General features: G+C 57.4%; 2 protein-coding genes across 3 annotated transcripts; both read left to right on the plus strand.

The window, feature by feature from the left end:
- Positions 1 to 1,610: 1,610 nt before the first annotated feature.
- On the plus strand, positions 1,611 to 6,442 carry LOC148838798 (uncharacterized). 2 transcript variants are annotated; one of them, XM_088909849.1, is made up of 5 exons: positions 1,611 to 1,814; positions 3,297 to 3,489; positions 3,975 to 4,756; positions 5,024 to 5,210; positions 5,392 to 6,442. In XM_088909849.1, the coding sequence occupies exons 1-5, from the start codon at positions 1,735 to 1,737 to the stop codon at positions 5,536 to 5,538; spliced, it is 1,389 nt and encodes a 462-aa protein (XP_088765975.1). In that variant the 5' UTR covers positions 1,611 to 1,734; the 3' UTR covers positions 5,539 to 6,442. The 2 variants fall into 2 exon arrangements, with proteins under 2 accessions (XP_088765975.1, XP_088765974.1); XM_088909848.1 differs by lacking the exon at positions 1,611 to 1,814 and having other exon boundaries at positions 2,925 to 3,489.
- A 648-nt stretch (positions 6,443 to 7,090) lies between these two features.
- Positions 7,091 to 22,332, plus strand: wdr62 (WD repeat domain 62). The gene is made up of 31 exons (XM_088909847.1): positions 7,091 to 8,166; positions 9,688 to 9,779; positions 9,870 to 9,932; positions 10,100 to 10,157; positions 10,538 to 10,708; positions 10,805 to 10,942; positions 11,212 to 11,394; positions 11,639 to 11,799; positions 11,931 to 12,120; positions 12,577 to 12,729; positions 13,098 to 13,261; positions 13,353 to 13,444; positions 13,532 to 13,657; positions 13,744 to 13,814; positions 14,207 to 14,328; positions 14,859 to 14,934; positions 15,377 to 15,488; positions 15,643 to 15,706; positions 15,883 to 16,008; positions 16,103 to 16,227; positions 16,597 to 16,658; positions 16,759 to 17,007; positions 17,219 to 17,376; positions 17,458 to 17,588; positions 17,672 to 17,824; positions 17,942 to 18,053; positions 18,150 to 18,252; positions 18,672 to 18,738; positions 20,287 to 21,036; positions 21,118 to 21,212; positions 21,316 to 22,332. Exons 1-31 carry the CDS (start codon positions 8,038 to 8,040, stop codon positions 21,523 to 21,525), a joined length of 4,506 nt encoding a protein of 1,501 aa, XP_088765973.1. The 5' UTR covers positions 7,091 to 8,037; the 3' UTR covers positions 21,526 to 22,332.
- Positions 22,333 to 22,480: the final 148 nt, after the last annotated feature.

The following is a 22,480-nucleotide window of genomic DNA, read 5'->3' on the forward strand; positions in this document are numbered from 1 at the left end:
TACTTCGGTTTTGCGTTTCTGCAGCTGCAACTTTTATTTAATAATAATAATAATAATAATAATAATAACAATACTACTACTACTAATAATAATAATAGTTCCTTACACTTGTATGGCGCTTGTGTAGTGGATTTAGGTGCTCTTGTGTTAATCGCATGAGCCCAGCGGCAGCAGTTGTCACTGACTGGGGTGACACCCTGGTGCTGAGGTCCCCCCAGTCTGGGTGACACCCTGGTGCTGAGGTCCCCCCAGTCTGTACAGTCAGGGCCGAGCACGGGGCTGGAGGAGGACAGGCGAGTCGGGACAGAGGAGATCTGGTCCTGACGCTCGCCAGCCAGCGATACAGCCGCTCTCGTCGCCGTCCTGCTCTCAGCTGTTTTCCTGTCCCTGTTTGATTGTTTGAGTGAGACGAAGCTTTCTCATTTTTACAGCAAATACATTGATAGACTTGTGCTTTCGACTTCATGGATTTTGTTGTGTTTTAGACTGCTAGGTTTTCTTTGACCGTCTTTATTTTAAAATCGACACAGATATTATTCGCAACAACCCCTCTTAATGAAAATACACCTTTATCTTGAATTTCTTTGTCTTGCTTCTATCAGCCTGTATTATAGAAAACACTGGTGGTTTTAGGAATTGGCTTCTCTCAATAATCTGTGTTTGTTCTGTTTTAGGACAATTCATGTAATGCGCCGCCAAACGTGGGTCTCAGAATCACGCCGATTTCGGCGGATTCCCTCAGTTTCATGCTTGTCTCGGGCACAATTACTGGGGGGGGTGTCGGCGAAATGTCCCTGGAGCACTGCGAGCTCAGGCTAATGCCTCTGTATCTTTAGAATTGATAATAATATTAATAATAATCATTTACAGCACACACCTGGATGATGCGACGGCAGCCAGAGTGCACCAGTCCGCTCCCCACACACCAGCTCTCAGCGGGGAGGAGAGCAGAGTGATGAAGCCAGTTCAGAGATGGGGGGTTATTAGGCCATGACTGGTAAAGGCCAGGGGGAAATGTGGACAGGACACCGGGGTAACACCCCTACTCTTCTCGAGAAACACCTTGGGATTCTTAATGACCACAGAGAGTCGAGACCTCAGTTTTTATGTCTCATCTGAACGACGGCAGTCCCTGTCCCACTATACTGAGGCGTTGGGACCCACATGGGCTGCAGGGTGAGCGCCCCCTACTGGCAACACTAACACCTCTTCCAGCAGCTATCTTAGCTTTCCCAGGAGTCTCCCTTCCGGATCCCGCAAAAGAAGAGGTCAAGCTTTATTCCGCGCGGAAAGGAAAAGTGACAACAGCAGCGGCAGCAGCTGTCACAGACTGGGGGTGACACACTGGTGCTGAGGTCTCAACAGTACGTACAGTCAGGGCTGAGGACTTCGTCAGGTGTAAGGGTGACACCTTCAGGTGATTTTGATTTGCATTGTTCCATTCGCTAAAGAAGGTAAAACGCGTGAAAGTGGAGAAGCAGAAATCACGCCCGTCGGGTCGATGAAGAATGAAGCCGCTAGGTGGCAGCGGCGGGGAGAGCCGGGAAGCGTGTGCCACTCACAAAGATGGCGCCTCTGCACGAACCCGTGACCTTTAGCCTTTAACCCCCAGCGTACGGAAGCCACCGGGAAAAGCGGAGGGGCGTGTGACGTAGTGAGCATGTGCTGCGGATTTTATAAACATTTCTGGTTGTGTCCGGTCACTCTGAGCTCGTTCCTCTCTGTCTCAGCACGATGCCGAAGTATTGTACGGCCCCAAACTGCGGCAATAGCGCCGGACATCCAAATCCCGACAAGAAAATTAGTTTTTACAAGTAAGCGCTTTCATGTTGTTGTTGTAATTTCTGTTAAAACCGCAGTCGAGACACTCCGCCGTCGGAGTCGGTCTGTGCGCGTAGACTCGCGTGTGTTGCCCTTGTACCTGGAGTCGACCTGCAGCGAAGCCCTCACGGCCCTCGAGTGGGGTCACCTCCGAGTGTCCCCCGATCTCACCGCCTCGCAGCCGGGTCCCTGCGGGGAGACAGAGGGACTTCTAAAGCAGAACACGAGGACTTCGTGCTGTTAATCGATTAGCCCCCGTAAAACGCCGAAGTAGTATTGTATGTGGATATCAGTGCACTGGGGTTAATGTTAGAGAGATATGTCTGTGAACAATGTCTGTGTGTGTGTTTAGTGATCGATGACTGACGCCCCGTGTCGTGGTCAGAAGGGCATTTAGTAACTAACACCTGTCCAGCAGGACTTAGATCGACCTGTTTACGTTGCGTAAAAAAACGAACGGCCCTGTTTTCTTCTGTCGAGAATTTGTGAGAAACTTCGGACGGTTGGGTTGCGTCAGCTACCGTCCTGGTTAGGAAAGCAGTCGTTTCATATTCAACTGGAGGAGAAAATGCAACTGTCTTAATTAAATGAATCGAAAATTAAATTGCACAGCCGTGAAAATAATGCGGCGTTCCCTGAAATGCTGGGGTGGGGTTGTATTGGCCGTTCATGACTGACCATTTTTAACACGGGGCTGTGGCTGCAGTGCGAGTCTGACGGTCTCTGTCCGTGAAGTCTGAAAATGTTTCGGTTTTCTTCCGCGCAGTAAAAACGAGAACAGCTGCACTTCGCGGAACACGGCCGGTTCATCTTCATGCGTTCTTGACCTGAACGAACACCCCTCCACACCCATACCGAGGGGAGTGTTCTCCTGAGGGCATTGCAGGAGACGTGACAGCTTTGTAGCAGAGCAACAGTTGCTTGGGAGTTGCACGGCACACTCTGTACCTGCTTTTTTCCCCAAATCAAATGTTTTCGCTTCTGTGTAAACGGGCTCCAGCCGCCCAGAAAAAGAAACCCCGGAGTGCAGTGTTGCATTATGCTTTTCGCCTGACAGAAGCCTTTATTTAACAGAGCAGGCCGAGTGCGCTGTTCTGCTCAGGAGTTCAGGATTCAAACCCAGGATCCTCTTCTTATCTGGAGACCCGAGTCCACGGGGACGGTGTTGATCTGTTTGGTCAGGGCAGGGTGGAGGCTGTCAGCTGACCTGTAGACTGTAAGAGGCCAGCACTGATATAAAAGCAGATGACTCCCACCTGCCTCTCCCTGCTGCCATGGCAACAGCGTTCCCAGACCCCCCCAGCTCCGATGGCGTCACCTCGCCAGGCTCAGGCCCATCTGCCAGCCGGTGAGCGAGGTGGTGTTGTGCCCCGATCTGTGCTTGGCGTTGGGTTGCGTTCTCGGTACGTCTGCGCGGCTCTGCGGCATCGGCGGCGTCTCGGGGTGCGATGCTCTTGTCCCCTCGTCGCCCGCAGGTTCCCCCTGCACGACCCCCCGCGGCTGCGCCAGTGGCTGGCCAACATGCGCAGGGAGGAGTGGACGCCCTCGCGGTACCAGCACCTGTGCAGCGAGCACTTCACCCCCTCCTGCTTCCACCTGCGCTGGGGCATCCGCTACCTGGCCAGCGACGCCGTGCCCACCATCTTCCAGCACGGAGACAGCCCAGGGGTAAGCCAGTCCAGCGATTGGGGATTATTAGGAGGCCATGATTGGTAAAGGCCAGGGGGGAATTAGGCCTGGACACCAGGGTGACACCCCTCCTCTTCTCTAAAAACACTCTGGGGGTTTTTAATGACAGAGAGTCATGGAGTGATTTCAAAGAATAGCAACCCACTCAGGCATGTCCAGCACCGAACAGAATACAAGAACAGCGTGGTGGTAGTCTCGAACACAGACAGGCGCTCCAGGGTCCAGATAAAAGCTTTTAAAATCCTCAAAGCCACTGACCAAGTCAACCCCAAGGATACAAGCAGCGAAGTGCAGATCAGGAGGCACTTCTTTCCACAAAGCGGTGTGGGAGCGTGGAGCAGCTGCCCAGCTGGGTTGTGATCATCTGGCCAGGCTCCTTGTGAGAAGCAGACACATGTGATCCTCCTCCTCTCAGCATCCGCTTCTCATTCTGATCTTCCTGCGTCTTTGTTTTCTCCTGGCAGAAGCGGAAGGGTGCGGAGAAATCCGAGCGGAAAGCCAAGCGGCCGCGGGTCGGGGCGCCCAAGGCGGCGGTGTCCGCGCTGGCGGGCGAGGCGGCGTGCCAGCCGGACGGGGAGGCCGGTGGCGTCCAGCTTTACGCCATTGCCGTGGACCCCTCCCGGCCCCTGCTGCTGGACGCCGGCCAGCTCGGGCACGTGGTGCAGACGGTGCTGCCCGTGCCCCTGCTGGAAGGCCAGGGCGACGCGGGCGGCAGCTTCCCCGTCGCGCTTTTCCAGAGAGCCGGCGAGGGGCCGGGCGAGCCAGCCGAGGACGCTGCGCCGTCCGAGGGAGGGGAGGAGGACCCGCGCTCGGCGATTCCGGGGGAGAGCCGGGACGCCAGCGCGGGCGACGCCCTTGGCCAAGCCGTGCCGCCCCCGAGCTCGTGCCCGGGTCTGGTGGTGGAGAACGTGGCCTTCGAAACGCTCGTTGACGCCTCTCCCGTGCTGGACGACGAGCCAGGCCTCCAGATAATTGCCTACTTCGAGACCATCCCCAACGCCACGGTGGTGCCAGCCCCCTCCCAGCCCAGCCCCCCGGCGCCCCCCGACACCGTGCTGTCCAGCGCGCTCTGCCCGCCCATCGTGTCCACGGTGCCCATCGTCTCCAAGCACACGCCCTCGCCCGGCTCCCTGGTGCTCACCCTGGAGAAGCTGGAGAGCGCGGAGCGAGAGGAGGAGGGGGCGGAGGAGGGGCTGCGGGCCGGAGACAGCGCGGACTCGCAGGGCAAGCAGCTGGAGGAGCACCGGTGAGGCCGCGCCCCGCTCTCGTCGGGTGGTCGACAGTGACCTGGGCTCAGACAGATTCGCTTCCAGGTCATTTGGAACAAATCTTTTCAGCCCTTGGGGACGAGAGCACCTTTAGCTGCAAGGCAATAAAGAGGCGCTCCTGCGTCTTGGACTGGAGCGATTTGGGGTGAACTGTGGCAGGTGGACTGGTGCTCTCTGGGGCCGGGGAGGGGGGGTTGCTGCCGTTGCCCCGCTCACCCTCTCCCTCTCTGTGCCCCCCCCCCCAGGTACCACAGGAACGGCCTGAGCAAGGAGCAGCTGGAGGCCATCGTGGTGGAGCTGCAGAAGAAGGTGAAGGTGCTGCAGCAGAGGCACCGGCGGCACCTGGAGAAGCTGATGGGGCTGGAGAGCACGGTGGCCCAGCTGACGCACAGCAACCTGCTGAGCGAGGAGCGACTGCAGCTGCTGGAGAGGGTGAGCCACCGCCCGGCCCGGCCGCCCGCTGCTCCTCTCTCTCTCTCTCTCTCTCTCGCAGGCATATATGTGCTGTTCCTCCCAGCGCTGTGCCTCCTCTCTCTCTCACAGGCGTACATGTCCTGCTCTTGCCCCGCCCGCCTCTCCTCTCAGCTGTGCCTCCTCTCTCTCTCTCTCGCAGGCGTACATGCAGACGAGCGCGGTGGTGTCGGAGGCAGGCGAGACCGTGGCCATCATCTGTGAGCAGGAGAACACGGCCTTCCTCTACGCCGTGCCGGGCGTGGAGGAAGAGGAGGAAGAGGAGGGGAAACCCAGAGGGCAGGAGTGAAGGTGGAGAGGAGTCTGGGACTGGGACCGAGCCCACCGGCCCCATCCTCTTGGCGGGTGGGGTGGGGGGATAGAGTCGACTCGGGCGGTCTCGCTCCTGGCTTGTCTTTAGAAGTGCAGCTGTACAGCAGGACCCGCGGAGGACCGGTGCGGTTCTGGCCCATTGCCCTCGGCCCGCTGGCCTCTGCGGGTGTGAGCTGTTCCTGCGAGGGGTGTCTGCTTCGCCTTGCTGCTGTGCTGGAGGAGGCGCTTGTTCCCCTGCTGGAGGGAAGGCGTTTCCCAAGGCCTGCGGGAAGTGAGCGCAGGTGTCGGGGCCGGGATTGCGATGTCTCCGTCTGTGTTCTGGGGGAGGTGCGAATTACTGTCTTTCTCTCCTGCTGCTCTACTTCTGGCTGCAAGTTGTCACAGGCTGCCATCGGCCCAGAGCAAACTCTACCCTGTTTTTCTTTAAGAAGGCTTCAAACTTTCACTGAACTTCGTTGCAGTGGCAAAAAAAAACCCATCCTTTTGATGTGTTTATTCCATTCCGTTGGTAGTTCTGAACTTTACCTCTCCTTACAAGCACGAAAAGGATTTCCAATACTCTTTCAAACATTTTTAATTTCTGTTTAGGGTACTTCAGTGGTTACGGGGCAGCATGAGATGACTGCGTAGTGCCCCGGTGGTGTAGTTTGGTGTACAGGGGGCATCTGGGAGTTGTTTTGTAGCTCTGCTCGTCAGACAAGTACAACACTGGAAGACCCTCTGTCACCACAGCCTCTCTCTGCGTGGCGCACTTCAAAGGGAAGTTTCTGAAGGAACAAGTGCTGTGTCACAAATGCAGGCGACTCGAATGTCCTGTGAATATTGTTCAAAGAGTCAGTTTGGTGTTTGAAAGAACATTAAAACGCTCCGATTTATTTGCACTCTTGTCTGTCTTAGTTAACACCATTGATAGCCTGGTGCCCCACGGCCGTGTTTCCCAATCCCAGCCTTCTGTGACTCCGTCCAGCCGAGTTATCGATTCAGCTTATTGAACCGAGTGTCTAACTTCTGGTCCATCAAGATGTAGATTCAGAAATCGTTTCCCAGTGAAGAGAATTCTCTGGGAGAAGGTACAAGGTCCGGGGGGGGGTGACACTGTCAGAGGTACAGGGTCTCCAGCACTGGTCCTGGAGAGCCCCATTGCAGCTGGTTTTGGATGAGGCCTGAAATCCACACACCTGCCAGCATGGCTTTGGACTGTGGGAGGAAACGGACATGAACAGGAGGAAAACATGCAAATTTCACGCAGACAGCACCCCAGGAATTGATCGTAGGGTCCCAGTACTGCAAGGCAGTAATACTAATCCCCCAACTGTTTTTAAAGGCCTGGAACAAGTTTTACTATGATCAGTTAAATAGGTGTGTTCAATTGAGTCATTTAAAGATCATTTGCACCAAAATCAGAACATCATTCTGTCCTCAAGGACCAGTGTTCCTTTTGCTGGAGTATTACTTGCTCAGTTGATTAATGGTTTGAATTAAAGTGCTTCTTTAATATAAAAGGGTAACTCGAATTTTTCATATTCAGTCATGAAGGAGAAATTAGTGATGCCCAAGGCACTGAATCTGCCTGCATGCTTTACTGTTCTGAAATCAAACGGGAATAGAATGATAAATTAAGTATTGCAATTCTCCCTAATATCCCACATATAACCACTGCGCGGCAAACTTTCAGAGTTTATTAATGTGTTTTCAGCTTCAACACACGTCAATGAACGCGCGCACACCCGTAATCTGACACGTGCGATAACCCCTGAATTCAGATGTGAATCTGATTTGATTGTTCAACGTGGGTCTTTGTTTTGAGATGTTTTTTTTCTTCGGTTGAGCGGAACCGCCAATCAAAACGGCAGGGCCGGGGTTACCCCTCCTTTTCCGCAACACCCATTGGATATCCCCGATGTCAGTTAGGGCCGCGACCCAATCACAAAGCCCGCGGGGCGGGGGCAAAACTGATACGGGACTATTGGGGACAGAGGTTCCTATTGGCTACGATCCCCGTCCATCATTTGGGCGTGCTCCAATCACAGGAGACGCCGTCTGTTTGAAAATGTTTACCGCGCCGTCTCCCGGGGTAACTGGACCCGCGTCAGCGTGCCGTTAGCCTTCCTGGCCTGCGCGAACTCCGCCTGAGTGGCTGCGAAGTGATTTTCCGAGAGACGGCGGCCGGGAGAGACAGGTCCCCCGAAACCAGCCCCTCGACTGACGGGCAGGGCGGAACTACAGTCCGAGGCGTCTGCGGAGCGGGAAGGACCGACAGCGGAGAGCTGTGGACTCGGAGCTCAAGTTCGGCTTCACGAACTTTTGTCCCGTCGGCAGAGCTGACCTCCGCCAGGAAGCGCAGAGCGAACCGACAGACTCGTTTATTTATTTTTTTTTTTTTTGTTTTAAAAAGTCCCGTTTCGAGAGTTTGGTTTCAGGTTTATTTATTTATCTTTTTTTTTTAATTAAAATAGCTTTTATTTTTTAAGAGACGATGGCGGAGGGGGCGGCTCGGTGCGGCGGCCTGGGCTCCCGGGTGAGGAAGCTGCTGGGATCCCCGCCGGCGCTCAGCCTGCGCCGCAGGAGCCGCCAGCCGCCGGCCCGGCGCACCGTGCTCGGCAGGGTGAGTGAGGCCGAGCCCCCGGGGCGCCGCTGGACACACAGCAGCGTGCCCCGTTCCGTGCTTCGCGCTGCGTCTTGTGTCTGCTTACTTTCTGAATCGCGGTGAGTGTGTGTCCAGCTCCGAGGGGTGGAGGGGCTGCCCCGGGGCGCGCAGCTCAAGAGCCAAGACTCCCGGCCACCCCCCTGCCCGTCCGGCGGGGGTCGGGGGTCGGGGGTCCTGCCCAGTGCAGCCCCCGCCAGGTGGGCATCCCGCTTCTCCCTGTCTGGCCAGCAGGTACCGCCGGGAGGGGAGGCTCGTGTAACCCGCTGGGAGCGAGTAGTGAACTTGGTCCAGCTGCCCTGCATGTCGGCTTCTAAGACATGACTGGGCTGCTTGTTCCCGTCTCCCGCAACCCTTCGGGTGAAGTGACTCCTGTTCTTGGTTTTAACTGCACTTTGATATAGGAGCTGATGTGGGGAGCAGCGATGAATCCCCAGAGAGAGCTCCTCTGGGGTCCTCAGGCTAATAATAACAACAACCTTACACCTATACAGTGCTTCTCTGGACACTCCACTCAGAGCACTTTAAATGCAGCAGGAACTCCCTGTGCAGCCCCACCTGGATGATGCCAGAGTGCACCAGTCTGCTCCCCACACCAGCTCTCGGTGGGGAGGAGAGCAGTGATGAGGCCAGTTCAGAGATGGGGAGAGCAGAGTGATGAAGCCAGTTCAGAGATGGGGATTATTAGGAGGTCGTGATTGGTAAGGGCCAGGGGGAATGTGGCCAGGACACCAGGTTGACACCCCTACTCTTCTCGAGAAACACCCTAGGATTTTTAATGACCACCAAGAGTCAGGACCTCGGTTTTACGTCTCATCCGAAGGGCATCACGTTTTTACAGTCTAGTGTCTTTGTCACTATACTGGGGCATTGGGACCCACCCAGACTGCAGGATGAGCGCCCCCTGCTGGCCCTACTCATACCTCTTCCAGCAGCAACCTTAGCTTTCCCCCGGGAGTCTCCCATCCAGGTACTGACCAGGCTCACACCTGCTGAGCTTCAGTGGGCTGCCGGCTGGGAGCTGCAGGGTGATATGGCTGCTGGCAACAAGAACAAACACTTATGTTTTTACTGTTTATAGACTGCTTAGTCTAATTATAATGAAGAAAACAACTATTACAAAGAAATTCTGCATAGGGAGTATTAAATTAAAATTTAACCTCTTATTTAATAAAGGAAAAGAGATCTCCTTGCAGGAGTACATCAGTGAGGTTGCTCTGTGCTGCACGGTCATCCCTCTTGCTGGCGGCAGGGAGGGGGTTAACTAACACGTGTGTCTCTGGGATGCGAGAGGAAACCGTGTGAATGTTTGGAGAACATGCAAACTCCACACAGATTTGTTCCAAACGAGGATGCGAGCGTCCGTCTGGCGTCAGCTGCCTTAAGAGTCTGCAGCTTGCAGCCCCTGTGCAGCTGGAGCCCTTAGCCTTGGTCTGGCAGGAGGAGCTCTTCCACTGACCGTGCTGTGTGCGTGTCTTCCAGGTGACCCTTGAGAAGGTGCTGGGCATCACCACCTCGGGCGCCAGCGGCTTGACCTGCGACCCCTCGAGCGGGCTGGTGGCCTATCCTGCCGGGTAGGAGCCCCCTCCCCCCCACGGCTTCTGAGCGTGCTCGCAGTGGGCTTTCCCCTCGCTGACTGGCGTGCTTTTTTCCCTCTGTTCCAGCTGCGTTGTGGTGCTCTTACACCCCAAGAGGAACAAGCAGAGCCACATCCTGAACACATCCAGGTGAGGAGGAGAGCAGAGCTGGGGGCTGGATTTGTCTCCACACGCGTCCCCCCCCACCCCTCCAGACCCTGTTGCCCCTGGGCAGGGGAATGTGTTTTTCCCTGCTGACGGGGACAGGTGTCCATCTCTTGTGCTGCTGGTGTAAGTCTCCTGTGTTTGTTTTCCAGAAAAACCTTCACAGCCCTGGCCTTCTCGCGGGACGGGAAGTACTTGGTCACCGGTGAGGTAAGTGCTCGAAGTAGAAAAGAAAAAACATTTTCAGCACTTTTGACCAGAATCATGTAGAGCAGTTTAAATACCCCTTTGTAACTTAAGCTTGTTGCTTCACTACAAAGAGAATATACACGCCGAACACAGTCCTACCTTTTCATAGGCAGCATCTTCTAGCTTCCTCTCTCACCCCCCTGAGTCTTTGGGAACCGTAGAGCTTTTGTTGAGATTGGTTTGAAACTGGCACAGCAGTTTGTAGCCTGGGAGAGCAGGCGGTCCTGTTTTTTGGGGAGACTTGCTTGAGCAGCAGTCGTTAAGAAACAGAGGATTGTCCTTATCTCCGGATCTGCTGTTGCAGAGACTCACGACGCTTTTCTCCCCCTCCTGCCCTCCAGTGTGGGCACGTGCCCTGCGTGCGGGTCTGGGACGTGGCGGAGAGGACTCAGGTGGCGGAGGTGCAGCACCACAAGTATGGTGTGGCGTGCGTGGCCTTCTCCACCAACGGCAGCTACATTGTGTCCGTGGGCTACGAGCACGACATGACCGTCAATGTGTGGGAGTGGAGGGTGAGTGTCCATGGGCACGGGGCCTGGGCTCCAAGCATCCGTGAGGTCTGGGTTCCTGGGAAGTGATCTCCTTCCCTCTTTGTCCCACGAGTGCAGAAAGGCAGCGTCATCGCCTCCAACAAGGTGTCCAGTCGGGTGACCTCGGTGTCCTTCTCGGAGGACAGCAGCTACTTCGTGACGGCAGGGAACCGACACGTCAAGTTCTGGTACCTGGACGCCTCCAAGGAGCGGCGGGTGAGAGGACCTGCGCTGACGGGGGGGCCGATTGGCGGGCAGTACTTTGGCGTCGTACAGTGTGACATTGTTCTTGTGTGTCTGGGCTTCAGAGAGTAAGGTGTGGTCTGTGTGTCGCCCAGTGTCTGTGGCTGGGGTGTGCTCCCTGAGGCTGTCCTTTGTCCTCGCGTGAGCTGCTGGTCCTCCAGCGCTCCTGGTCCAGCTGACGGCACTGCAGTCACAGGTCGTGGCAGCTGAGCGATCTGATCCCGACTCGTGCCCCTCTGCAGGTGAACGGCACCGTGCCGCTGATCGGGCGCTCGGGGCTGCTGGGGGAGCAGCGCAACCGGCTGTTCTGCGACGTGGCGTGCGGCCGGGGCCAGATGGCGGCCAGCACCTTCTGCCTGACCAGCTCCGGCCTGCTCTGCCAGTTCAACGAGAAGAGGCTGCTGGACTCCTGGATTGACCTGAAGGTCAGAGCGGGCTCTCATGTGTCTGTTCCCCTACTCTGCCTGCAGGAGTTGAGCCAGGCCCGCGCAGGATGGCGAAGCGCAGCCACAGCCCAGTGCGACTGTCACAATTCACTCATCTTCGTCTTGTGTTAACGCTTTCGTGACGGTGTGCGGCACTTCACAGTTCAGAAGAGGGTTTAGAATCCAGGCTTGTAAGGGGTCCCGTTGCTGTGGCCTCTGACCCTTCCCCTCTCTCTCCTGCCAGACCTCCGCGGGCAGCTGCCTGGCGGTCAGCGAGCAGCTTGTGTTCTGCGGCTGCACGGACGGCACAGTGCGCGTGTTCGACCCGCGCACACTGGACTACATCACCACCCTGCCCCGGCCACACTGCCTGGGCGTGGACGTCGCCAAGGGCATTGAGCCAGGGTATGGCGGCCCTGCGCCAAGTCTTCCTCCCGGCTTCGTGGTCTGTCTTTCGGACTGAAGTGTTTGCTGTAGGCAGAGTGCGGTTTGGAGAGCTGCCCTGACTTCCCCTCCTCCTGCACTCCCTCCGCCAGACACCTGTTTTCCTGGCACCCCGAGGCTGTGTACCCGGACACCGTGGCTCTGACCTATGACCCTGTGACCTGCTGGCTGACCTGTGTGTACAGCGACCACAGCGTGTACGTCTGGGACGTGCGGGATGTGAGGAAGGTCGGCAAGGTCAACTCCGCCCTCTACCACAGCGCCTGCGTCTGGAGCGTGGAGGTAACGTCTCTTCGCCCGTTTCCCTTCGGCCCGTCCGCCCTGTCTCGCACCAGGGTCTTGAATGACCGCACAGCTCAGCACCCTTCCCGTCAAACAAGCGATTGTCCCAGACTGTTATTGACCGCTTGCGGTGATGAAAGTGGATTCTGGAAGCTGGGAACGGGTGTCGCTGGAAGACAAGCGTGTCCAAGGAGGAGGAGCTGTGCCGTGCAGGATAGGGTACCCTGACGGGTCTCGGACAGCTGCCTGCCCCGAGCTGGGTTCACACGCATGGACGCCGATATCCTCTTTTAATCAAAACTGGTGTTCTCTGAACCACGTGGCTTTCTACAGTTGACTAAATTTAAAGGGTTCATGGACATTGACACACTAGACTCTAGGCTCTGCAGTATCTGCTCAGTGCTGTATTCGTGGAAGCTTTGAGATGCTGCTTGTTTTTCTCCCCACGCCCTGCAGACCTATCCCGAGCTGGAGGATTCCTCGTCGGGCTGCCTGCCGCCCGGCTCCTTCCTGACCTGCTCCTCGGACAACACCATCCGGCTGTGGCACTGCGACACCGGGCCGCCCCGGCCCCATCTCACCGGCTACCACCGGAACCTGTACAGCCACGTAAGGCACTGGGGGGTCGCCGTGTGGGGGGGTCGAGTTCAGCCCCCAGCTTCTCTCTGTGCCTCCTGGGTTCCCCCTTGTTGGGGGAGCAGTTTTACTCCCGACTGCGGCCTCTGGCTTGTGCTCCCCCTCCCTCGGTGTCGGCTCTGCAGTTCAGATGGATGGCGGTGCTGGGCAGTGCAAGGCTCCGCTGGTGAGCGGTCCCTGACGGTCGCCCTCCTCCGGCCGCTCGGGTGGCAAAGGTCGATGACCATTTGGGGCACGCTGTTCGGACAAGATCGATCGTCCTCCTGCGGTCTGTGCGGAGTTTGTGGCGTCTCCGGTCGTATGTTCCTGCGTAACGCTGTCCGTGCGCGGCGGTCTCGCAGGACCTGCTGAAGATCGTGTACGCGGGGAACGGCGTCCAGCACCTGAAGGACGGGCCGGAGCGAGGCGAGGTCAACGGGGCCGACAGCAAGACTGGCATTCGGGTTCTGGGCATCAGTCCGGACGGGCAGCACCTGGCGTCCGGGGACCGCGGCGGCAACCTGAGGTGAGACGGCACGGCGCTGTGCTCCGCCGGACCGCACCTCGGCCGTCCACGCCTGCCTGAGCGCTCGTCTCTCTCGCTCTGTGCCCGGCAGCATCTACAGCCTGCAGTTCCTGGACGAGGTGGTGAAGGTGGAGGCCCACGACTCGGAGGTGCTGTGTCTGGAGTACTACAGCCCGGAGCCAGGTGAGGGGCCGGCCCCACTGCCCCACTTGCAGGATAGGGGCCCCGTGAGGTGTTTTCGTATTCCCACTGCTCGCTGGTGTCCTTCAGGAACGACCTTGCTGGCGTCCGCGAGCCGCGACCGCCTCATTCACGTCCTGAGCGCGGAGAGCGACTACAGCCTGGAGCAGACCCTGGACGACCACTCCGCCTCCATCACCGCCGTCAAGTTCACAGGTAGCGGGGATGGGCGCTGGGCGCCGAGCTGTGCCGAGCATCGTGGCGATCAGGTTGTGTAACGGTGCGTGCGGGTGTGTACGCAGGAGCCCTTCCGGAGCTGCGCGTGGTGAGCTGTGGTGCTGACAAGAGCATCTACTTCCGGACTGCGGAGAAGGTGGGCCGATATTACTCCCCCGAACCCACTGCAGCACCGAGCCGAACGCAGATGCGGGAAAGCTCCGATACACACTGCTGAGATCATGAAGTTTATTCTCTTTCATCTGTCCGACAACTATCTTCCGTCTCTGTAGTTGCAGAAGGGATTAGCTGCTTCCTGTGTTCCATTATCAGTTTTTGGTTCGCTAGGAAATCTCAGCTACCTTTGGCCAGGACAGTCTGTGAACCACGAATGTACTTTAAGTCTTTCGTTGTATAAATCCAAAACTAAGTAGCTTTAAGATTAAGAACCTTTGCTCGATTTGCTTTAACAGTGGAGCTGTATATCTTCCTCAGCTCAGGTCAGGGTGGTTTTAAAGACCATTCTCCTGATTTCTCTCCCTCCTCCAGACGTCCGAAGGCCTCAGTTTCTCGCGCTCCCACCACGTGGTGGAGAAGGCCACGCTGTACGACATGGCCCTGGACGCCACGCGCACCCACGCCGCCATCGGCTGCCAGGACCGGAATGTCCGGTACGGTACCGAGCCGCTGCCAGTCGGAGAGGGATGTGCCGCCATGTAGTGCAGAGAGGGTTTGAGGACTTGTACGCCCTTCCTCTCTCGGTCTCTTGCCGAAAGGTGTCGGGAGGATACGCTTGCTTCGTGGTGAGGTCCGGTGAAGCAGGGGTTCCCCACTCCTGAGCCTGGGGACCCACACACCTGTCCTGTCTTTGCAGTGAAGGGTTCAAGCTGCTTGCTTGGAAACCTTGCAAATTTTTTTTGGCCCCTCAAAGGTTGGAGATCTTAAGCTGCTTATGAAACGCAAGCAGGATGCATTGAAAGGCAGTTTTGCCTGTTTATGAAAGGACAAAAAGAGACCAAAGTAACTTGGTGTGTGAGCCTCTGGGCAGAATGAGAGGTGAGTTGGGGTCCTGGGACCAGCACTGGGAGCCCCCGGCCCAGGGTGCTCACATCGGGTCGACCGCGCGTCTCCTTCAGGTCAGCTGCACCTTCTTTTCCGGGCCCGCGTCGGCGTGCTCGTGACGGCTGTCTGATCCCCGCAGGGTGTACGACGTGAGAAGCGGAAAGCTGAGCAGGTGCTTCAAGGGCTCCCTGAGCGACGAGGGGACGGTGCTCAAGGTGAGAGGAGGGGGGTGCTGGGGTGGGTGGAGGCGTGACCCAAGAGCTGCACACTCATGGGTTTGCAGGGTTCCACCTAGCTTCTCTGCAACAGTGCCGTCACAAGCCTCATTGGGGTCTTGTCACAGAGTTTGGAAAAGATGAAAACATGGTCCTCACCTGTTTGCGTAGGTGGAGATGTTTTGTTGTGTTGTCCTAGCACATTGTGTGCCAGTGCAGAGTACATTGTTGTTGCCGGAGCCAATACAAGATCCCACATGCCCTCTGGCCTCTTATTTCAGTGCTGCTGGTCTGCGCAGAAGTGTTCCCTGCTCTCACCGTTCACCCTCTAAATTCTAAACTCGGCAGCTTCCGATTCTTATCGGAGCTCCTCTTTCTGGAATCGAGGAATCGCTAAGCCTGTGTGCAGTGCCTGAAGCGCCCCCCGGTCTTGTCTCTGCAGGTGCAGATGGACCCCTCGGGAATGTTCCTGGCCACCAGCTGCTCCGACAAGAACATCTGCATCTTTGACTTCTACTCCGGAGAGTGCGTGGCGACAGTGTTTGGACACTCGGGTACTGGCTGCTCCCGTCTCCCGGCCTTAACTCGCCCTCTCTTTCATTTTGGGATTTTTGTTTCCAGTTTTGTTTCGCATTTTTGTTGCTACCCTGTATCTGCAAGGGTGAGAAGTCAAAATTATTTATTCCCTCTGTTTCTCTGTCTCCTCAGAGATTGTGACAGGAATGAGGTTCAGCCAGGACTGCAGGCACCTGATCACCGTGGCGGGTGACAGGTGAGTGTCGTACCGCTAGGTGAGGTACTGTATTAAACGGAGAACACAGACCCCGTGATGGATAAAACATCCCACATACGAGCCTCGGGGAGCTGTGTGAAACGCTAACGGTTTTAAGAAGAGGCGGGAGTTATTCTTTCGGGTCTGTAACGGTCTCCGTCTCCATGCGTCCCCAGCTGTGTGTTTGTGTGGAGGCTGGACTCCCAGATGACCAACTCCATGAGGAAGAGGCTGGCTGAGGTCAGGCGGGCCGGCCGCCGTGAGGGGGCGCCCAAGACTTCTGCCGAGGCCAACTTTATCAGGTAGCACTCGGGGCACCTGTGGGTATGGCCTAGCCTGGGGCGTAGCCAGATCCACATGGGTTGCCCTGACAGCTCTCTCTGGCGTTACCCCCAGACGACAGACTTACATCACCGTGCCCAGCAGCCAGCCCGCCCAGACAGGCGAGGAGGGGGAGACGGAGGACGACGAGCAGGAGGAGGAGTGCCTCCAGACCCCGGCCCGGGACACCTCCGACCCTGGTGAGTGGGGGGGGAGGGTGGGAGAGTGAGCAAGAGGGGTTTCACTTCAGTATCCGCAGAACAGAGTGACTGGGTCTTCTGCACCAGCTGAAAGGGTTGAGGATTATAAGGCGCCATTCTGCACGCTGCCATTGAAGAAGGGTTCTAGTAAACTCTTCTCAAGTGTTAAGTGTAAAAGCTGAAGGCATCATGATAACAAAACAAAGGGTAGAACTGATTTACAGTTACAGTTATACTTCTTTAAGGAGAAGCTGTAGAGGGAGAAGGTTTAAAGTTTCAAAACAGAGGTTTGTCTGATCCGTCTGGCTGATTTCTATCTTGTGTTTTTCTTGCTTTTATTTCCCCTCTTGCCTCGTTCTTCTCTCTCAGGCTTTGTGGACCCTGTGTTCCTGCAGACGAATGGGAGGTTGCCGCTTTGGGCCAAGCGACTGGTAGGTCTGGCCCTCTGCATGTGCCTCTGCAGGTGCTCCCTGGCTCTGTTCCTGTACCCATTATCCATTTCTCCCTCTCTGTGCCTCCTGTTCCTGCCAGGGTGCCGTGGAGAGCTGTGCGGAGGAGCCCTCGGAGCGCCTCCCCGGAAGCCCCTACCAGCCGCGGGGCCGCTGGGCTGAGCAGTCGGACCCCCAGGCTCTCCGCAGCGTCCTGGCCACGCGACTGCAGCTGCCCCTGTCGCCCAGCCCCCCGCGAGAGCAGGGCCCAGCCAGCGGCGAGCCCGACCCGGAGGACACGGACTTCCAGCCCCAGAGCTTGGACAGCCTGATCGGCGAGGAGGAGGAGGAGGTCGGTGCCGGCTGATCGGTTATCGCAACTCCATCGGTCTCTCTCTGGAGTTTGTTTTGCTCTTTCTCGCTTGCTGTGCCTCACTCCTTTCGTGAACCGTCGGTGTGTTTCATTGCTGTCCGCTCGTGTTTTCACGCAAGTCGCACGTCCGTTTCGCTTGTGTTGACTGGAATAATTACAGGTAGCGGACCCTTCTCTTTCCGCTCTGCAGGTGTCGGAGGGCCAGTTTGTGGCTGGTTTCCGGCGCCCGGGATTCCCGCAGCTGTCGGAGAGCGAGGAGACGTTCCCCGCGGACCCCGACCTGCCGGAGACCAGCGACGATATCCTGTACCCGGCCAACAGCACGGCGCTCTCGACCGTCGCCGACGGGTAAGGCCCTTTCCCGGCCCGAGGACTGGTGCTGTCGGGGAGATGAGACGACTCGCCGTGACGCGTCTCCTGTGTCCGCAGCGACTTTGACGTGAAGGAGCTGTGCAGGGGCGGAGGCGTGCGGCGCCGGCCCGTGGAGCACAGCCCGGACAGCGCCTGCTGTGTGGGCTCCGCCGAGAGCCAGGCCTCCAGCCAGGACCGGCACGGGGACGGTGAGTCACGTGGGTCACGCCGCTGCCGCACGTGAGCACGCGCACCGCTGGACCTCCCCTCTCACTGCCCCTCCTTCCCCCAGACGCCGACTCCCTCAGCCAGGCCAGCTCGACGGGCAGCTCTGGCGTGGACGAGGAAGAGGAGGAGGAGACCAGCCCCTCTCCGGCCGTGACCCCGGAACAGGAGACGCTTCTGCACCGCCACTTCGGCACCCTGGCTGACGACCTGGCCAACGGTACGCCAGGCTCCCTGGGCCCAGCTGTCTGCTCCCCAGATGGCTTCACAGTGGCTTGAGCGGGACGCGTCCTGCCACGCCTCGGGTTAACGTCCCGTCTGTCCTCCCTCTGCGCAGAGAAGTTTGACACGGACCTGCGGGACCTGAGGCCGTCGGCAGAAAGCATCTTCCTGAACCCTCGGCTCAGCATCTCGGCCCGGTTCCTGTCGCGCTGCCAGGCCCGCTCCAGGTCAGCCCGCGGGAGGGGTTTCACACTAGCGGGGGCAGGGGGCAGGGCACCCCGTCCGTCGGTTTCCCTGCAGTGACGACACGTGTTGTGTTTCAGGCTGGGAGCCGCTCTCCCCCCTCGGCCCTTCGCACCCAACGCCGGGATCTCGGAAGAGGAGCCAAGCGACAGCACCCTCAGCCGGGAGAGGATCGCTCCGGAGGTTCGGCTCGTCTGTGACTCTGCCCAGTCCGGAGAGAGTCCGCACGCACGCTTGTAGATTTTAAAGAACACTGTTTTAGAACGGTTGTGTGCCTTATGAGCACCCAGCGCCTGTGTGGGATTATTTTCTCTCAGAAGAGGTAGTGCCCAGGTGCCCCCTCGAACCCGGTGCTCGGCCTGTGCTGCTCTGTGTCTGTGCGTCTGGGAGAGAAGATGGTCACTGGCGTTTCTGAGCCGCCTTGGTCTTTACAGCCCCATGCTTTGCTCTCCTTTTAAGTAGTAGTCTGGCTGGGTTCGGTTCTCTGAACGGGGCCAGAGTCTTCCAGGGGCCCGGAGGTCGTGCTCCTGCGTCTCTCAAAATGGAGAGGAACACCCAGAAGCGCTGGGCAAAGGGAAATAATTGTCTGCGTTTCCTTTCAGGTCGGTTGTGAGTGCCATCCGGTCCAGTCCGAGGCCTCCTCTCGGGGAGAAAATTCCAGTCGCGCAGGTGAGCCCTGGTGTTTCTCCTTGTAGATCAAGCGTAGGACTGGGCAGATACCTGGCAGAAAGCTTCTGGTAGGCAAGTGCAGTGTTTTGCATAGAGGTTGCAAAAACAATCGATGCCGAAAGGGAAGTGCTGAGCTTGTGGAGGCTACATTCGGAAAAGATCTGAACGCTGAAACGTTTACATGTTTTTTGAAAAAGAAGGCACAAAAAATCTAGGAGATTTTGTCAGAAATGGAGCAATTTTGTTAAATTTGTGAAATGGGGTAGATAGTAATGTCGCATTTAAATTGTGTGCAGTTCTGGTTACCGTTTCACAGACTAGATTCTGCTTTTCTGGAATCAGTGGAGACAAGCAACCAGACTCTTTTTAGGCCGTGAGGTTTATCCTACACGGACAGCTTAAAGGAAGTGGCTCTCTTCAGTCTTGATCGGCGAAGGTGGCAGAGACCTGATACTTTCACCCAGCAGATTTCCGCAGAAACAAAAGTACATCTAAAATGAAGATTCGGAGGCACTTCTTTACACAAAGGGTTGTGGGAGTGAGGAACAAACTGTCTAGCTGTGTGGTAGAAGGTCCTTGGCTTCTTTAAGGAGACGGGTGGAGGTGGATGAGATTAATTACTGAGTAGCAAAAGGGCTGGACGATCAGTTGACTACTGATTAGTTTATCTCGTTTTGTAACCTTTGTTCCACATTCTGATTTCGTCTCGGGGAGGACTGAGAAACTAACTGATGCAGCTCTTGAGTTTTGACCGGTGTCTTTTTGGCCTCCCCCGTCAAAATGGAAGTGTTTTGTGGCTCTAGACCAGGGTCTGTGGAGCACAGACCCAACCAGCTCTGCGTAGATTGAACTGCAAGGACCCCAAGTTGAGAGCCTGTCTGTGCTATCACCCTGCCTTGTCAAGACTGATAAATGCAATCGTGGTCATTGTTTTGAGGAATAATGTATAAACTAAGTGTTTCCTCAAGCCAAGGTGGTGGTTTTGTAAACTAGCTAGTCTCCCCTCCTGCCTTTTTTATGGAAAGAAGAAGCCTGTGTTTTCACAAGAAAGTGACTTGCTGTTTAAATGTGAGGGTTAATATATCTTTAAAGCACGTACGTGGGAGCCCTGATCCATGAGGGCAGAGAATGGCGCAGAGCTAGGCTTTGGCAAGGCTGAAGGGCGCCGTGCGTTTTTTGTCGCATGTCTGACGGGCCCCTTATCCTCAGTCCAAAGGAAAAGCTCCGACCGGAGACGACAGCGGCCCCCCCAGTGCCGACGGACGATCTCGGGGCCCCTGCTCGGAGTCGGGCCGGGAGGTGTGTGTGGCCTGCCTGGGTGGAAAGACACTAGACACCTGTGGCTGTGCTGCCTGGGCACGGGGTTCTCTGCAGCGGGCTGCTGGGGGAGGAGCACCGCTCGCCTGCACACTTGGCCGCTTTCCCCTCCTTCCTCTCTGCGTCCTCTTGCTCTGCTCCTTGTCCGCTCCGGTTAATAGGGGGGTTACTTGGCCATTGAACTCTGGTAGTTGGTGTTTCACCTTTGACACCTCTTTGGATCTGTTCCAGATGACAGGCCAGCCCGCGGCCCCCAGGCCGGGGCACAGCCGTGCTCCCGCGAGGACGCCGAGCCCGGCGCCTCTACAGCGGCTCCCCGCCGACAGTCCCTGCCTGGGCCTGGCAAGGAGGCTGCGCCCCCCGCCGCCGCCGCCACCAGGGCGCCCTGGCAGAGCTACATGAGCACCACCGCCAGTTCTCGCGCCAAGATGTCGCGCTGCAGCTCCGTGGGAGAGAACCTCAACTGCAAAGCTGCGGAGGACCAGGGCGTCCCGTTCAAGGGCGCCGGCACGCGGGCCTCCTCTGCTCTGGACCTGGCCAAGGAGAACCTCCCGCCGGCAGGACACCCCCCCGTGGGCGCCGGGCCGCCTCCGGGGAATCACCGCGCCAGGGCTGGCCTGCGCCTCGACCTGGCCCCGGCGGCCCCGGCCCCCCTGCCCCGGCGGCACTCCCTGGACACCCCTCGGCCCGCGGCGCTGGTCACGCCCACCGAGATGAGGTCGCTGGGCAAGGAAGGGAAGAGCTACCTGGACAGTGTGGAGGAGAGCCTGCAGTCCCAGGCCCACAGCCCGGCCCACTCCCGGACGAGTCTCGGGCCCGTCGCCCGGCTCAGAGAGGCCCCGGCCAGGCTCCAGAGCCACGCTGACCCGCACACTGTCGGGTCGAGGGCTCCCACGCCAGTACCCGAGCCGCTGCGGACCAAGGCCGAGACGGAGACGCCCACCGAGGGCAGTCGGGCCCCCGACACCGACACCGGCACCGGTAAGGCAGTCGCCCGACGGCAGTGCCCGGACAGCCCACTGCGCCTCCTGCTGGCGCCGCTCTGACTCTGTCTGTGTCCAGGTGCGTGCCAGGAGCCCGTCAACCTGCAGGCCTGCCAGCGCGTGGTGAAGGAGCTGCAGCAGGCGCTGAAGAAAGCCGTGTCTCTGTACTGCCAGGTGAGCGCGCAGGCTCCGTCCTGTCCCTACATACATTGATAACACAAGCACATCAAGGGCATTGGCATACAGCACTCAGCAGCCCTCCCTCTCTCCTCCCCAGGTGATGGCGGGCGGCGCGGAGCAGCAGATGAAGTCCATCCTGGCAGACGCCTTCTCAGCGGTGCAGACGGAGCTGGAGGCCGTGCGGGGCCCCACCCAGGCCACGCCCTCGCCCTCCCGTCAGCTGCAGGACGCGCGCACACAGGCCCTGCTTGAGCGCTACTCCGAGCAGCTGCTAAAGATGACCGCCAGGAAGCTGGACTGCAGCTGAGGGCCCCCCGGCCCCCTGGCCCAGCTCCCAAGCAGAGCTCTAAACCAGTCACCTGCCCCAGGGCGGCCTTCTCGTACTCCTCTGTCCTCCAGCAGTGTCCCTGGGCTTTTGCCTGCAGAGCCTGCTTGTAAATGAGTTATTTTTGTCGGCGCTTTGCGTTTTAGCTATTGCAGTAACTTTTAAAAACCCCGCGGCGTGTGGGCGTGTGGCCGGAGCGCGTTCCGTGCTGATGAGTCCGCCGTCGGTCCCGTCTCTCGTGATGATGGCTGCTGTGATAGTGGAGTTCGAGTTCCACCCCGCGGTTCCACGCTGGCTGTCCGCGCCGGCACCTTCACCTGCAGCGCCTTTCTTTTGTTTCTTCAGTACCTGCTGCTTCTAAGGAACGACGATGCATCATTTTTATTCATTCTACAGTCTTGTGTCTGTATATATATGCGGTTAGCGTTGACACCGGACAGTTTTCATGTGAATTGCGCCGTGCACTTTCCTCCCGAGTTTTTCAGGTCACAAGCGTGTGTGATATTGATATGTACAGCATTGTTATTTTATTGTTTTGCGTTTGAATGTGGGGTGGGGAGCAGTATTTATTACGAAACCAAAGAAAGGGAGCGCAGCAGGTAGACTGCAGTGGTTATGGGAGATCGTGAAGCTGTAATGTAAATATTTTGCTGTTTTTATATTCATACCGGTCTGTGCCTTGAGGAACGCTGGTAAAGGGTGAAAATCTGTCTTTTTGTGTCCTTGTCCTTGTTTTATATTGCACCTTTTAGTCGGTCTTTAAAGAAAATAAAAGTTTGTTTTATCCTTTCTTCCTGTGTTTGTGGTGGTATTTAATTCCCGCCCCCCAGAGTAGACGCTACGGAAAAACCGCCCCCACTTTCCCGAGCCTGTCTCACAGCCGCCGCGTCTGTCAGGTCGAATTCCTGAGCAAACAGCCCCGTGGCTAGAAAAGAAA

The sequence above is a fragment of the Atractosteus spatula genome, chromosome 3 (genome assembly GCF_055471065.1).
Source record: "Atractosteus spatula isolate fAtrSpa1 chromosome 3, fAtrSpa1.hap1, whole genome shotgun sequence".
NCBI classification, from domain to species: Eukaryota; Metazoa; Chordata; class Actinopteri; order Semionotiformes; family Lepisosteidae; genus Atractosteus; species Atractosteus spatula.

Bases quoted from the DNA above. Each gene is read 5' to 3' on its own strand.
- LOC148838798 (XM_088909848.1), top strand. From the start codon at position 3,067: ATGACTCCCACCTGCCTCTCCCTGCTGCCATGGCAACAGCGTTCCCAG. The intron at 3,490-3,974 runs GTAAGCCAGTCC...TTCTCCTGGCAG, and splicing joins AGCACGGAGACAGCCCAGGG to AAGCGGAAGGGTGCGGAGAA. The intron at 4,757-5,023 runs GTGAGGCCGCGC...CCCCCCCCCCAG, and splicing joins AAGCAGCTGGAGGAGCACCG to GTACCACAGGAACGGCCTGA.
- wdr62 (XM_088909847.1), top strand. From the start codon at position 8,038: ATGGCGGAGGGGGCGGCTCGGTGCGGCGGCCTGGGCTCCCGGGTGAGG. The intron at 9,780-9,869 runs GTAGGAGCCCCC...CCTCTGTTCCAG, and splicing joins CTGGTGGCCTATCCTGCCGG to CTGCGTTGTGGTGCTCTTAC. The intron at 16,228-16,596 runs GTGAGTGGGGGG...CTTCTCTCTCAG, and splicing joins CCGGGACACCTCCGACCCTG to GCTTTGTGGACCCTGTGTTC.